Source organism: Coffea eugenioides, chromosome 11 (assembly GCF_003713205.1).
Source record: "Coffea eugenioides isolate CCC68of chromosome 11, Ceug_1.0, whole genome shotgun sequence".
Lineage (NCBI taxonomy): Eukaryota > Viridiplantae > Streptophyta > Magnoliopsida > Gentianales > Rubiaceae > Coffea > Coffea eugenioides.
Genome location: NC_040045.1, coordinates 52,743,866 through 52,759,279, shown reverse-complemented (window position 1 = coordinate 52,759,279; position 15,414 = coordinate 52,743,866). Strand labels below are relative to the sequence as shown.

Genomic DNA, 15,414 nt, shown 5'->3' with positions numbered 1-15,414 from the left:
CTTTTGACTTATGTGCTTTCTGATAAAAAATTTTCATTATTTTTTTTAAAATGCAAGAAACAATTTAATTCTGTATAAATCAAAAAATTTACTATTTCAACTATTGGCACTTTGCTCATTCTTTGGAGGTCTGGTAAGAAAGCCGTGAAGAGTTGGTATTTTTATTAATGAGAACTTTTTCCATAAATGGCCTGCTTTTTATGACTTTCCTTTATTATATGTCAAAGTACCAGTTTTTTACCAGCATTTTACATCTATTGTTTAGTACTTTAAACAATGATATTCAGCTGTATCTTTCCCTTTCAGACCAACTATTTTGACTTGCGGAGTTTTGTGCTCTGTGCAAAAAAAATTTCGCTTACTTTTTTTTAAACTGCAACACAAAAAATTTAATTATGTATAAATTTCAAAAATATTAATTTATTCACATATGATCAAGTATTTATACAAGTATATAAACAGTACTTACCAAGTAAGGTACTTAGTTTTAATTATTAATAAAACATTTTAGTGTTATTTCAAATAATAATAAAATATGGGCTTGGCATAAGTTTTTTAAGCATAATAGAATATTTTTGCCACAAATTAGCATGTTTTTGTTATTAATCAAATTTACTATGTTATAAGTAAAAATGATTATTTATGTATAAAAACATACTATTACTTTGAATAAACTTACTCCCTCAAAACTATATTCAGGATAAAAATTGTAATTTATCTCTTTAAAAAGTATGTTTCATAATACTTTCAATTCACCTTTTGGGCTGCAAAAGTTACTAGTTTATTACGTTAACTTTCTATTTTAGATGACAAACTTACTTCCTTATTTTTACGCATAATTCTATTCAAGTGGATAAGTCCAACAGGTAATCAAATGGTTGCTAAAATTATTATAACCTATTATATCACGTCTAAAACTGTTTTTTTACCATAACGATAGTTACTACTTCATTTTCCCACATGCTTAAGCTCAACACTTGGTACTAAATTTATATATGTATATAAATTTAATGAAGGCTTGAATCCTTTCGTTTACCTCCACTTTTCCTTCTTCCAAATTATTATTCGCCACGCGTGTGCGATAATCATTTATTATTTCTTAAAATTTCGGTACCTTCTTTACGCACATTTTTTGTCCAAGACATTTGCAGCATTTTTCCATTGGTAATGGGTACATTTACAAATACATAAATGTCTCTGGTTTTAACCTGCAATAACACTTCTTGGCCCAACTCGTACGGAAGTCAGTGTGCTTTTTGGTTGTATCCGCAGACGATTCTATCTAATTTCCTCTCCACGTGCTATGCAACAATTTAACGTCTCCGTTTGAACTATATGCACCCCAACACGTGTCGCTATTTGCCGGCCTTCCTACCATAGGCAGGCTCCTACCATAAAGTTATCCGAACCGGTACACGGTGCTTATCTCAAATTCTCAATTATCCACAGGTGACAGGCGGGTGGCATTACTATGCATTTAACCAATTAAAGCCTTAATTCACCTCTTTGAGGAAAGACCGCGCCTACAATCTTCTGCCCGGCATCATGTTTCGGCCAAACAGGTAAATGAAGAATCCCATTCAATTGAATCCAATTCCACCGGTTACATAGGAGTACTTGTTTCTTTTGCTGCTTCTACAAAAATGGAAATTGTATTTGCTGGGAACAGAAAAGCTTTCAAGCCGTCTTACATTGCTCTTCTACAATCAGACCACTAGGATCTTTGAGACCCAACCAACCCAAGCAAAAAAAAAAAAAGTAATTTTGTAACTTGCAAGTAATCCATCATACGATTAACCAACGATTTCTAGCCTGACAAGAAAATTTTGTCCAATACCTCGCTCAGATTCTCCATACCAGAAAGGTACTACTGGCTTCCTGTAACGCCTTGATATCTACCACTCCTCTCCTTTATCAGATCAAAGCGAGTACCAGAGTTTGCAATACGTGAGAAACATAGTAAAACTTTCAAAACGCTCAAATCAGTGTAACAGTTACGGTCGAAATCTTCCTTGAATTACAGAACGAGTGCAAGTAGTCCTCGTCAACTGTTGCCAAACCAGAAAGTCGAATGCCATATGCTTCCATCCTCTTGACATCCCGTGTAATAGGTGATTGCCAAAGTCCATCCCACCAGGCGGGAGGTAGAATTGGTGTAGATGCACATTGATTTGGCTGGTGACTACAACTTAATGGACCAGCAAATCTATTCCACACATGCCCCCAGCCAATCTGATTCCTTAAACCTTCCGAAAGTAAATTACTTTGGAAGCTACTGAGGTAAGTAAAACTTGAACCGGCAGTGGAGTTGTCCCCTGCAGAACAAAACAAACAATTACAATCATAAAACAGCAACAATAGCAAGAGCAGCGATTAGAAAATGTCCGTGTCATAACCATTACCAAGTCTCTGAGCTGCAGCCAGTGCTGCAATCAGCTGAGCATAGGTTGTCCCGACACGCCTGTGAGCCCCAGAGACCACAGCATGTTTTGCACGTGATGCAAGAAAGAAATCAACAAAGGCAACCCATCTGGGTGCAGGACCCCAATCCCTTACCCTCGGATTCCAGTTACTTAATCTGTCTTTTGGTGCAGTAATATTTCCTTCAAAATGCTCATAGTCAAAGTGAAGAACCTGGGAAAAACCAATTAGAGGTGTTCAGTGCTAATCTTGTGTGAATCAAGTCTAGGTTAAGAAGGAATCCTACCACCAGGTTGGAATTTCATAAAAAATAAGAGGCTCATATTCAACATGCAAAGAACTTACCTCTGCAAATTCCATAAGATTTGGTCCAGTATCTTCCAGCAAAGAAGGGGTATCAGAAACTAATACTACTTTGGGCCTGGAAGATAGTTTGCCGGCAGCCTTCCTAACACAATCCAGAGCTGCCCGCACAGCTCTCACAGACCTAATACAATGGTCAAAAACTTCTTATGTAAGTAAGCTCATGGAGGTTGAAATATTGTTTGATTCAATTTTAGAGAAATATCTATGCAAATCAGTTGCAATCCCACATACAATCTACAAGGCATGCTCCATTTATTTATCATGAACATCCAAATGGCATCCAAGAATTAAAGGTCATGCAAAACAAAAGCCACAAGAGATTTTGGTATACTGACTACCTATTCATAAGCATCCTCATGTGCACCGCAATATCAGGATCAGCACCACCACTAAGGGCCCAGTTCAAAGCATGTTCTACAATTTCCGAAGGAGATATAAGCACTCTCATCAGCTCCCCAAATACATTAGGTCTGTGCTGCAAATTTTCTGGCTCTCCAAAAAGATCAGAAGCAGCCTTCCTCATCTCTGCGTGCATGCTCTTCAAGAAAAACTGAGCAGCCACAGCATCTGTGGTATTCTGGAACCTGATGTACAAAACTAAAGGATCACCTGATAATATCTTAGCAGGTATATCAAAACAGTAAACATAATATCATATTCACATCTAACCATATTATGGGTTGGTGCCACTCCCTCCAATTGCCACATAGAACATTAGTTCGTGACGGCTTCTGAAAATCATCAATCCTCATAACAAGATGTCTCCCATATTTTGCTACACAACCATTCATCCTCCACAGATGCTTGACTTCCGCCAAGGTAAAGGAAAGATTCGAATACAAAATGTAATCCCCAAAAGGATATTTCCCCCTGAAATGAGAACCATACCATTCAAATGAAAAACCGTTTAATACAATCACTTGATGAACCACCTTTCATGTTTTAGACATCGCATGATCAACTTGTTCTTTTAATCCTGCATAGGAAATTATATTCAATGGACTGTCATTCTATGTCTAGATTTGAAAGTGAAGTACAACTTTGGGATCTAGCAAAATTTACCCATGAAAAAAGCTCCAGGCAACAAGACACTGACTGACATTTAGCCTAATTGTAAGAAAGTAGCATATTTGGATGCATGTCAAGAAATCACAAAATCCAAAACTAAACATGAACAGCAAGGCTTGAGAGAGAACCAATGTGCCTGGTCTGCCCGATAATCAAAGACCGGTTCAACATCACACTTATAGCTGCGGCAGTTAGGATCTTGTACATTTCATTACCAAACCCTGCTTCTGATGCTTTTCCTAACACAAAACCATGTCTACAGAAGTGCTCCGGAGGCAGCGCTCGGACTGTTGGAGCACCTGAGAAAAGTTAGTAAAGTGTATGAATGAGCATGAGATGATTAAGAGGTATGTTTTTCAATAGTGTAGATATCAGAAAAACCACAGTTGGCTAGCGTAAACAGCTAGCTATTGGGCAGAATGTTTAATTAATGCTTGACCTGAGACCAGCCAACGTACTCAAAATACACTCCAAATAAACAAACAAAAAGAATCCAACTGGTTTGCTGCAATTTGGGAAAGCTTTCCAGGTTGGTAGTATATTATTGTGTCTCGAAAAGGAAACGCGAGGAAGTTTAATTTGCACATGGTCATTAAATAAGTTGGCGAACCTCGTCTAGCTGAGCAAATCATAGCCAATGGGCCCAATGAACTCTGTTTTCTTTGCTAAATGATGCTAGGCCACAAGAAGACGTTTTAGCAGAAACATAAGCACGCAAAAGAGAAAGGGGTGAAATCTCAATTAACAAGTCGCAGCAAAGAAGGAAGAGTTTTCCAGGCTAGAAACTAAGTGGATAAACAAAGAATAAGCATTGCCGGGAGTCCTAAAAGAAATCCTGCATACCTGGAACTACCTACCTACAAAAAAAAATTAGTACGGGGTAGTGAATGAAGTGATTAGTGCTACTTCGAAGGAAGTAGTGCTGCTCAGGTGTGTGATTGGTAGGAGTAGATTACCGTTGAGACGAAAGTGACTGTGGATCATTTGCCTGGCTCGGAGACTCTCCTCTCCAGATCCTCTCCCAAACATCTCCCCCATCTCTTCAACCGTTGCGCATCCTCCTCCTCCCTTGCTATCATTCACAACCTTTGCCTTTTCTTCTTCTCCTTCTTCTTCTTCTTCTTCTTGAATTCCGAGGTGGGTGGTCTCATTGATGTCGGCGGAAGGCTCGATGGATCTGAGGGTAAGGATGAGCAATCCCAGCACCGTAAGCGCTGCACTGGCGATCAAAAACCAGGACCCCAAAGACAGTCGCCTCCGCCGCCACCCCGACCCCGACCGGGCCGACCCCGCCCTCGCCACCATTCTCCTTGGTTTTTTTAATATTTTTTTCCCTTTTGGGGGGCACCGAATCTGAATCTTATATAGCACCGTCGGTGGGTTGGAGTTGACACTTGACAAAATCAAAAGAAAGACTAGTTCTTAGCCTCTTGCTCGAACTTTCAGAAGCTATACTCGTACCACTGTCAGATTTCGCTTCATTTCATTTCTCTTTATTGGTACGGTACAATCAAGAAGATTTTTGTGAAGGATACTAACTGCTAATTCTAGATCCGGACTTTCTGCTTTGATGTGATATATGGTGAGTTCAAAAATATTTTTACGATGAAGTAAAAAATTATTTGAAAAAATTTGTTATCCCTCTCAGCTCTTAATAATCTCGGTCCAAGTTTTATGCTACGCTACGTTGTTTTTTGTCCTTCGCATGTGGTTTCAATTCAGGGTAAGAATTTTCCATTTTATCCCTCTCTCTCTCTCTCTCTCTCTCTCTCTCGCGCGGACGTTCGACTAAAACGAAAGGAGAGTTGAAGCAAAACTAATAATAATACTACTTCATTTAAACCAAGAATGGTAGAGAACATTAAAATATTTTAAGAGATTAGAGAGAATATATTTTTCACTCGCTCATATATTGAAAAGTAAAGTTACAAATGAGGCTTATAAGCCCAAATGTACATATATCTACATTAAAATAAATATATGAATATAGTAGTTCATGATGAATTAACGCCCATGTTTATATGTATATATATAAATTTCGCTATTGCAAATATGTTGTGTACAAATTATCTTTTCATAGAAAATTAATTATCTTTCCAAACTAATTACTTCCAACTCTACAAAGATTAATTAGTGCAAAAAACTTATACATTTTAAACATTAATATTTACATATTTTTTGTTAAAATCTCAAACAGCACCTTCTTAAAATCACATTTCATTACAAGGATCTCAAATGATATTTTATTATATAATTTTATTCAATTTATTATAAAAGTTGTAAATTAATTTTGAAAACTATTACTTCTGTGCATTTTAATGGTTCAAATTCTCTAGAAGCTTTCCTTACTAATTTTGAAGAGTTTGCAATTATTTTTAATTTTTTCCTAAAGTTTAGTACACACGATATCATTTATTTTTACAAATTACAAAGAATCACTAAATTGCATGTAATTATTTAAAGTTAATGAATTAATTATTTAAAGTTAACGAATGAATTTTTCCTAACAGTAAAGTTCGATAAAAGAATTCGCTTGCTTAAACGACTGTTTGTTTTATCATTTATTTGCTGAAATGATTATTCAACACACCCAAACGCTTTCATAAAATACACGCAGCTAGTTTTTTTTTTGCCGACAAAAACATGCATGTTTCGTTGCGTCAGCACAAGCTTTCCACCACAACCTATCTATTATGCCGACAAAAAACACATATGTTTCTTCTATCAAACAAATAAACTTTCAGACAAACATATGTGTGCCATCCCACATGCAAACACCTATTCTATATGAGATATAGTTTAGAAATACTAAAAATTGATAAAAACTAATTTAATACACCCTAAAAGTAAAACATAATTTTGGTACTAAATTATATAACATAGACAGAATAGAATGTTTCAATTCAATACTTAAGTTTATATGATTATCAAATGGGTTATTATTACTTTACTCTGTTAACGTTCGGTGCCACTATCAAATTTCCTCTTAACGTTACCTTTTAATTACTTTACTCCAAAGACTAACGGTCAAATTTAACAGAATTTGTTAATTAAAGTGAAAAGACATATTTAACCCTTAAAATTATTATCACCTTACCCCCATAAACTATATCGTCGTTATCAATTTACCACATAGAGTTATTTTTTAAACAATTTTTCCCACCATTAAACCAACATAGCAAGTTAAAGAACTTTAGAAAAAAGTACCCTCCTTTTTGTATAATAAACATAATAAAAAATTTAGAGTGGCTCTTCTCCTTTTTAGTATCAAGAAATAAAGTCAAAATATTAATCTCTTTCTTCCTGACAATCTTATTAATATTAAAACAACTAGAAAGATGGGGAGAGGGAGGTGGAAGGGGAGGAGGAAGGGGAGAAAGAGATAGAGAGAGAGAACTTAATTCTTTTTTTTTTAAATACAAATAAGAAAGAATTAAATACGTATTATTTCAAATTATTTCACTTTTCTGTTTACCATCAAATTTCAATTCTAATTCTGACAACCTTAAAGTAATACGATAAAATTAGACTCTTCTTTATTTTCTTTCTTTGCAAAATTTAATTTTCTGTCTTATTCTTTCCTATCTCCTTTTCTTTTTCTAGTATTAATAAGTTTGAAAAAAGAAATTTGAGAAAATCTTTTTTTTTATGTTTTTGAATCTCTTAAAGTGAAAAAAAGGAAGAATAACCATTCCAATTTTTTTATTTTTAATTATATATAAAAAAGGGTAAATATATTTAAAAAATTTTGACCATACTAGTTAGATTAACGATGAGATAAAATGCTTAGAAAATAATGTTAAGAATTAAAACCATTGTATCACTATAATTTCAAGGGATAAAGTGATAACAACAGTGTGATAATGCTATAGAATAAAGGGTATTTTTATTCAAAATTTCTTAACATGTTGAATTGAATTATTTGTGGAGGTGAAGTGACTAAAAGATAATATTAAGGGGTAAACTGATAGTAGTGATATAGTTTAAGGGGGTTAAGTGATAATAACCCTTACCAAATAGATATGATTTTATTAGTTTAGCAAATTTTGATTTCAACGGTTGGATTTTAGCTTCTATATTTCAATTTTACCAAATGCCACTAAATCAAACCAAATTAATGTCCATTTGCATTGCAATGCCTTATAAAAAAAGTACTATAACTAGTACAGCTTTTGACTAGATTCTTGATCATATATTGTTTAGGTACGTATTTGAATAAGTTATAAATTATAGATTCCAAATTTGTAAACTAGTAGTGACTAGTGATCGGGTTTAGACATGATATGTCATTTATTTGAAATGTAAATTGCTTGTTGTATTCTTCCTAAACTACTTTTTTTTTTTTTGTCTACTTAGGGGGTATCTGGGTTTCGGGTAAGCCGGACCCGACTAATCTCCCTGAGATTCGAGCGGAGAGGTCTCATCCCCTCGAACCTGTAACCACTGGGACTCGATCTCTGGTAGGGGAGAATGGATAACGGGACCTTAGGAGCAGCCACGGATTTAAGGGGGGGCTGGTGGGGGCTTAAGCCCCCCCCCAAGCCGCCGGAAAACCCCCTATATATAGCCGTAGACCGCAAGAAAGGAAAGAAGGAAACGAATTGCAGGATGGCTGTCAGGTATGTAGTGCTGATTTTGACCTTATGTTTGATGACTGGTTTCGCTTCTGTTAACGCATATGGCACTATGAAGATTTTGTGTTACGAGAATCAACAATGTATCTGCAGCTCCAAGGAATGTGTGAAACTTTGTAACTGAGAGCACGATCGAGAGTGAGGTCGCTTTACTGAACCACTTGGTACAATTCTCTAGTGGTTATTGGCAACGCTCTTATATGTAGCATGCTCTACAACTTTCGATTACCTTTTCTTTTCTTTTCTTTTTTTTAAAATTTCGTCTAATTCAGTGTGTTTGGATATGAAATTATTTGAAAAAAATTATTTGGAGAAGCTCTATTACAATTTTCATGATGCCATGCATATAACATAAAAATATGCTTAAAAATTGCATTTATGATATAAATTGAATAATATTTGATTTTTTTTTTGGTAACGGGGGAGGAGTGAGAATATAAAAAGGGAAGGAGGTAGCAGGATTGGCAGCGGGGCAGGTTTCAAGTAGGGTAGTTGGTAGTCCTCCCGCCTTGCCCCTGCTACTCTAGCAGGTACGTCTGTCCAACCCTACTACTATTTTTACTCTTCAGCCCCCCCAAAAATAAATTTCTGGCTCCGTCCCTGCTTAGGAGGCTTCCCGCGATCAACCGAACTGCCAAGGAGGGGCATATTCTTCCTCAACTACATGTATGCCAGATTTAAGGTACAAGCTGTGTCATGATTCCATGTAAATGTTTCAACATTGTATGTATTGACTATTACAAATTTCAACATAAGAACTATCGATTGATATCACGTATTGATGGAGTATTTATTAACTTTAGTACGTTTGGTCTCCTATCTCCCATAACGTGTTCTCTTGTTGGTCTCCATGTAAAGAAAGGCTGCTCTTATATATTATACGAATATATATATATATATATATAAATATTTTTTGGTTCTGGTTCAAAGAAAGACAAGTAGTCATGAAGAATGGGAAGAAAGGAAAGGACTAAAGAGTTGAACCAAACCTAACTAATGTTCCTGCCAACTAACCTAGGTATTAAAGTATGAAACTTACACAAATACTATACTCAAACGATAGTTGTCTCTAATACAGTAAAAGGAGACGATAGCGTTGGCTCCAAATCAAGTAATCAACTAAGATGGAGTGTGAATATTTGAAGGAGGTTCCAAGCCGGAATCATTTTAGAAATGAATTACTACTAGTGAAAAAAAAGAGATGCCCAAGTCTTGGGCGCCACTAACATTGCAGCGGTAGCAAAGAATTATGGTGTCCGCACAATGGTAAACAGATCTTTTGCGAAGTGTTCTCCGAACCAAAGAAATCCTCAAAATCATCGTGTCCGCACAAACACTTGCCATATTTGGTTTTCCTCATTCCTTAGCTTCAGGTCCTTTGTCAGAGAAACGATACAAGTTACAACTACGAGTCCACCACCCACCATTTCAATCATATTCAAAGAAGAAAATAAAGAATAGAAAAGTTCAAATATATGAAAAAGTAATTGCAAAATCAAACAGCTCCAGTATCTCCGGAGCCTTTCGCGCACCCTTTGCATGGTTTGCCTTGATCCCTTCACCCTCTTTCCTCCTCTCTTTTTTTTCTCCTCTTCCGCTGTCATAGGCCTATTTTTTCCTTTTCCCAAAATAAAAATTTATTTTTGTATGAAAAACAAAAACCAAGAACCTTTGTAACTAATCTCTTCTCTCTCTGTCTGTCTGTCTCTCTCTCTAGTTTTGCATGGTTTGCCTTAATCCCTTTCACTCTCTTTCTCTCTCTCTTTCCTCTCCTACTACCAAGACCTATTCTTTCAGGTTGTATCATTGTACGAAAAACGAAAACAAGCATCTTTGCATCTGAAAAATGTCTACCGTCGACACTGCAGAGAAAGAGAAACCTCTGCCAGAAAATGTTTCTAGTTTTGGCTCTACTGCAAATGATGGCAATACTGACGACGCACAAGGCCACCAGGGAGGTCTTGATAATCAACAAAATCCAACGACTAAAGAAAATGGAAGCGAAAAAGCTGAATCACCCGATCAAAGCCATACCCCAAAAGAGCTTGGAACCGATAATCCACTCGATACCGAAAAGGAGCTGCCCACCGCGACAGGAGAAATTAACGAGAATGAGGAGGAGGTAGAGAAGGCGGTGGAGGGTGATCCAACAACAGAAGCGGCATCAGAGGTGGAAGAGCCTTCTCCTTTGCCTCCTGATCTGGGCAAGGTCTCGGAAGAGATTGACCAATACATCTCTTCTCTGTCAAACTCAAGCTTAAGCTCAAAGAATGATGATGAGAATTCCAATGTGCCTATATTTGTGGAGCAGTTTGCTGTTCTTTTTGAAGCCAAGATAGATGATTACGATTCAAGCGACAATCCTGTTAAATGGACCCGGCTGACAGACGAGGACTCTGCCTCATTCCTAGAAGCAGTGAACCGCGTTTCCAGACTATCAGCTTTGCTTTCTGAATTTTCGTCTGATTACAAGTACGCCTATTCCATCAACCGCATTGGTAGTGTTCTCCAGCGTGCAATGACTTATGTGGAAGAGGAATTCAGATCCCTCCTTGAAGAATACAAAATCCCCGATCATCAAGATCCGGAGACTGTTGTGAATAACCCTTCGTCGTCAAGCTCCTCCACCAATGCCCAGGACGGAGGGGAACAACCACCACGTCCTCCTCCTCCTACCGGCGTTGCAGCAGAAAATAATGATCCTCATCCTGAAGATACAAATAATAATGATAATAATAACAACAACGATAACAATGACAATCTTGGATACTCGGAAGAGATATTGTCAGAATTGAGTAGATTAGCCAAGGCCATGCTTGTGGGAGGCTACGAAACAGAATGCTGCCAGGTCTACTTCATCGCGCGACGGAACGCGTTAGAGGAGACTATACATAAGTTTGGGTTTGAGAAGTTCAGCATTGACGACGTGCAGAAGATGAATTGGGAGTCGCTGGAGAGAGAGATCGAAGCGTGGATCAGAACATTCAAGCAGTTCGCCACCGTCCAATTCTCCAGAGAACGCAAGCTCGCGGATGCCATCTTCGTGGATCATGCAGCAATCTCCGAGGCCCTGTTCAGCACCCTGCTCCGAGGCATGGTAGTCCAACTCCTCAATTTCTCGGAAGCTGTCGCCATGAGTAAGCGTGCCGCCGAGAAGCTGTTCAAGTTTCTGGACATATACGAGACCCTAAGAGATGTCCTTCCCAAGATGGACAACGGCCTACTGCCTCCTCAAACCCTGGACGAGATCAAGTCGGAGGCCTCCCTCACCCGAAGCCGGCTGGCTGATGCCGTGATCTGCATCTTCTGCGAGCTGGAGAACTCCATCAAAGCCGATGCTGGAAAGACCCCGGTTCCAGGCGGTGCAGTTCACCCCTTGACTCGCTATACCATGAATTATCTCAAGTATGCGTGCGAGTACAAGGACACGCTGGAACAGGTGTTCAGAGAGCATCAGAAGATCGAAAGAGCGGACTCGGGTGCGGGATCAGAGTTCGACTACAACACTTCACAGGCTAACGCGGATGGAAACCAGAGCAATCAGAAAGCGGGGCAGTCTCCGTTCCAGGTGCAGGTGACGAAGGTTATGGATCTACTGGACGCCAATCTGGAGGCCAAGTCCAAACTCTACAGGGATCTGTCGTTGAGTTCGATATTCATGATGAACAACGGGCGGTACATATTGCAAAAGATTAGGGGGGCTGGGGAGATGAACAGCTTGATGGGGGACACTTGGTGCCGAAAGAGGTCGTCGGAGCTGAGGCAGTATCACAAGAACTACCAACGGGAGACCTGGGGGAAGCCCTTGAACTGCCTGATGAATCACGAGGGATTGAATGTAAACGGGAAGGTGGCGAAGCCGGTTCTCAAGGAAAGGTTCAAGAGCTTCAACGCAATGTTTGACGAGATACACAAGACGCAGAGTGCTTGGGTGGTTAGCGACGAGCAACTTCAATCGGAGCTGAGGGTGTCTATATCCAACATGGTGATACCGGCGTATCGAGCATTCATGGCCAGGTACGGTCAGTACCTGACGCCGGGGAGGCAGACCGAGAAGTACGTCAAGTACCAACCTGAGGATATAGAAACATACGTTGACGAGCTGTTTGATGGGAACGCCACCCCGACTGGGAGAAAAAAGTTGTAGCATTATTAATAGCATAAATTTGGTTTGATCAGATTGTGAACCAGCAAATGAAACGCAAGCGCACCAGTTGAGATTAAGTTGTAGCATATGCTTTTGGTTTTGGTTTTGGTTTGATGAAGAGGTCAAATTTATTAGTAAGTACGGATGGTCCCTTTGGTTTGTTGTCGATCTTGACAGTTGACACCGCTGGCTAGCTGTTCAGAATTTGACTGTGTCATGTGAACGAATTTCATCAGAATATAACAAAGTGAAGAAGAGAGATGCATGCATGGTGGCTAGGGCTAGGACTAGGGACTTCCCCAAACTCTCTTGCTTCACCGATACAGACCGGTTTCCCAGACATGTTTGTCGTCGTCGTCATCGTTGATGCCTGTAAACTGTAAACTGATCGTCCTCGATCCCTCTTAATTTCCGTCTTTTTTCTAAAATTTTTAGACTTATCCTGTTAGTGGTTACGTCGTTTCTTTTTTTGTTCCAAATGCAAAACATCATGAATCTGATTTTGTAATTTTGACTAGTTAGCTTGGATGATGTATCTTTTTCGTAAAAGTAATTAGGAAAGTTTAATTACTCGTTAATTTATTTATTGAATGCTCTCATGTTCATATTCATTCTCCTTTTCCTGTTGAGCTTTCATCCATGTTAACCAAGTCTCGTATTAATGCTACATTACTCCATTTTCCCTAGGATTTAAGGAGTAGATCTTTCAGCAGTTCTGGTTCATACATGGGATTGTCAGTGCCACCTTCTAGTCGCAACTAAATGCCCTATTTATTTAAATTATTATCTACTCTTTAATTTTTTTAATAACTCAAGTTGGTTTGATTTAACTCAAGTTTTCTTCATTGCAACTTCTATAATTATGTCAAGCATCCTATTCATTTAAATTGTCACGTGCTCTTTAATTTTTTTTAATAACTAAAATTGATTTTTGAGTTTATTTTACCTTCACGTGATAAATGGGATTGGCACTGAATTTGACACAAATATCGAGGATCCCAATTGGGTCATGGTCGCCCAGCATGCGTTGATATGCCACCATTAGGAGTGAGCAAATTCGGTTCTTACCGAATTCATAACCGATTTCAAATTCAATTCGGTAATTTGAAATCGGGTATTTGGTAATTTGGTACAAATTTGGTACGTACCAAATTTACCGAATTCTAATATGGTATGAAATAGGTAATGAGATTATGAATTAGGTAATAACCGATTTCGCATTCAAATTCGGTAATTGAAATCGGGTACCGCATTACCGCATTCGAATTACCAAATTGGTATATAAAATTATATAATATATAGATAAATGCTATTTAGTATTAGTATATACTACTAATACTTTATTATATTATATAGGTAAATGCTATTAATAATAATTAGTATATGGTATTATCAATTTATCATCATATCATGTACTTATAATAATAATAATATATAATAATGTACAATATATTATTTTAGTATTTGTTAATTGTTATATGACTATAATAATACCAATATATAGTAATACATAACAATATAAGATAACTATAATACTTATTATTTTATACATGAGTAACATGACTAGAATTAGATAATAATTAACACATATATGTATAATACTAAATATCAAACAATAAACATAATTAGTAATTAAATTTAGATATTGGTTATTTGATACATCATTCATGTTTGAATTATTGAATATTTGAATGCGTAATCTCTAACTTGCAAGTATTAGTGTACTCTACATATTTAACATAAAAATTCATATTATCTATTCACTAATCTTAATTCTTAAGACTTTACGTATAGATAAGACAACTAAGTAGTTAGCAGTGTAAGTGAATGCATATGAATTGCAAATCAATGTACTAGTGTATTGACTTTCACAATAATATATGTAAGTAAATAAGTTTTATTTTGATTTGAAATAAATTATAAGTTTGTAAGTAATATAACTTATCACTGCTCATTGTAATTTGTACGTTTGTAACTAATATTACTTATTATTAATCATTGTAAATTATAAATTCATAAATTATCACTAATCATTGTACAGTCTAAGGTTTATTCTAGTTTAAATTAATCACTTTTTATGTGTTCCTTAAATCATAGACTAATGATTTTAGGCATAAGTTATCAAATAAGTTAAAATTCATATTATCTATTTACTAATCTTAAGGCTTTAAGTATAGACAAGACAACTAAGCAGTGTAAGACTGTAAGTGAATGTATGTGAATTGCAAATCAATGTATTAGTGTATTGACTTTCACAATAACATGTGTAAGTAAATACGTTTTTATTTTGATTTGAAATAAATTATAAGTTTGTAACTAATATAACTTATCACTAATCATTGTAGTTTGTAAGTTTGTAACTAATATTACTTATTATTAATCAGTGTAAATTATAAATTCATTGTAACTACTAACTAATATTGCTTATAATTAATTATTGTAAATTATAAATTCATAAATTATCACCAATCATTGTATAGTCTAAGGTTTATTTTAGTTTAAATTAATCACTTTTTATGTGTTTCTTAAATCATAGACTAAGGATTCTAGGTATAAGTGATCAAATAAATGCCAATTAAACCACAAAATGATTAGAACATAAGTAATGTGTTCAATTATGAATAAATTTAGGGATCAAATCAATAATAATTTATAAATCATAGATGAATTCGGTTTAACCGAATTCATTACCGTTTTCGAATTTGAAATCGGTTGCGGAATGAATTCGGTTATGCCCAATTCGGAATTGAAAACGGTTTAAATTTTTACAGGTAGAAT

General features: G+C 36.5%; 2 protein-coding genes across 2 annotated transcripts; one reads left to right on the top strand and one right to left on the bottom strand.

Annotated features, from left to right (window-relative positions):
• Window positions 1-1,563: 1,563 nt before the first annotated feature.
• On the bottom strand, window positions 1,564-5,380 carry LOC113751115. The gene is made up of 7 exons (XM_027294984.1): window positions 4,812-5,380; window positions 3,992-4,154; window positions 3,457-3,657; window positions 3,126-3,371; window positions 2,767-2,908; window positions 2,403-2,634; window positions 1,564-2,315 (listed from the first exon to the last, which is right to left on the bottom strand). The coding sequence occupies exons 1-7, from the start codon at window positions 5,158-5,160 to the stop codon at window positions 1,978-1,980; spliced, it is 1,671 nt and encodes a 556-aa protein (XP_027150785.1). The 5' UTR covers window positions 5,161-5,380; the 3' UTR covers window positions 1,564-1,977.
• A 4,955-nt stretch (window positions 5,381-10,335) lies between these two features.
• LOC113752874 (exocyst complex component EXO70B1) lies at window positions 10,336-12,636 on the top strand. Its single transcript, XM_027296915.1, has one exon. It carries the CDS (start codon window positions 10,336-10,338, stop codon window positions 12,634-12,636), a length of 2,301 nt encoding a protein of 766 aa, XP_027152716.1.
• Window positions 12,637-15,414: the final 2,778 nt, after the last annotated feature.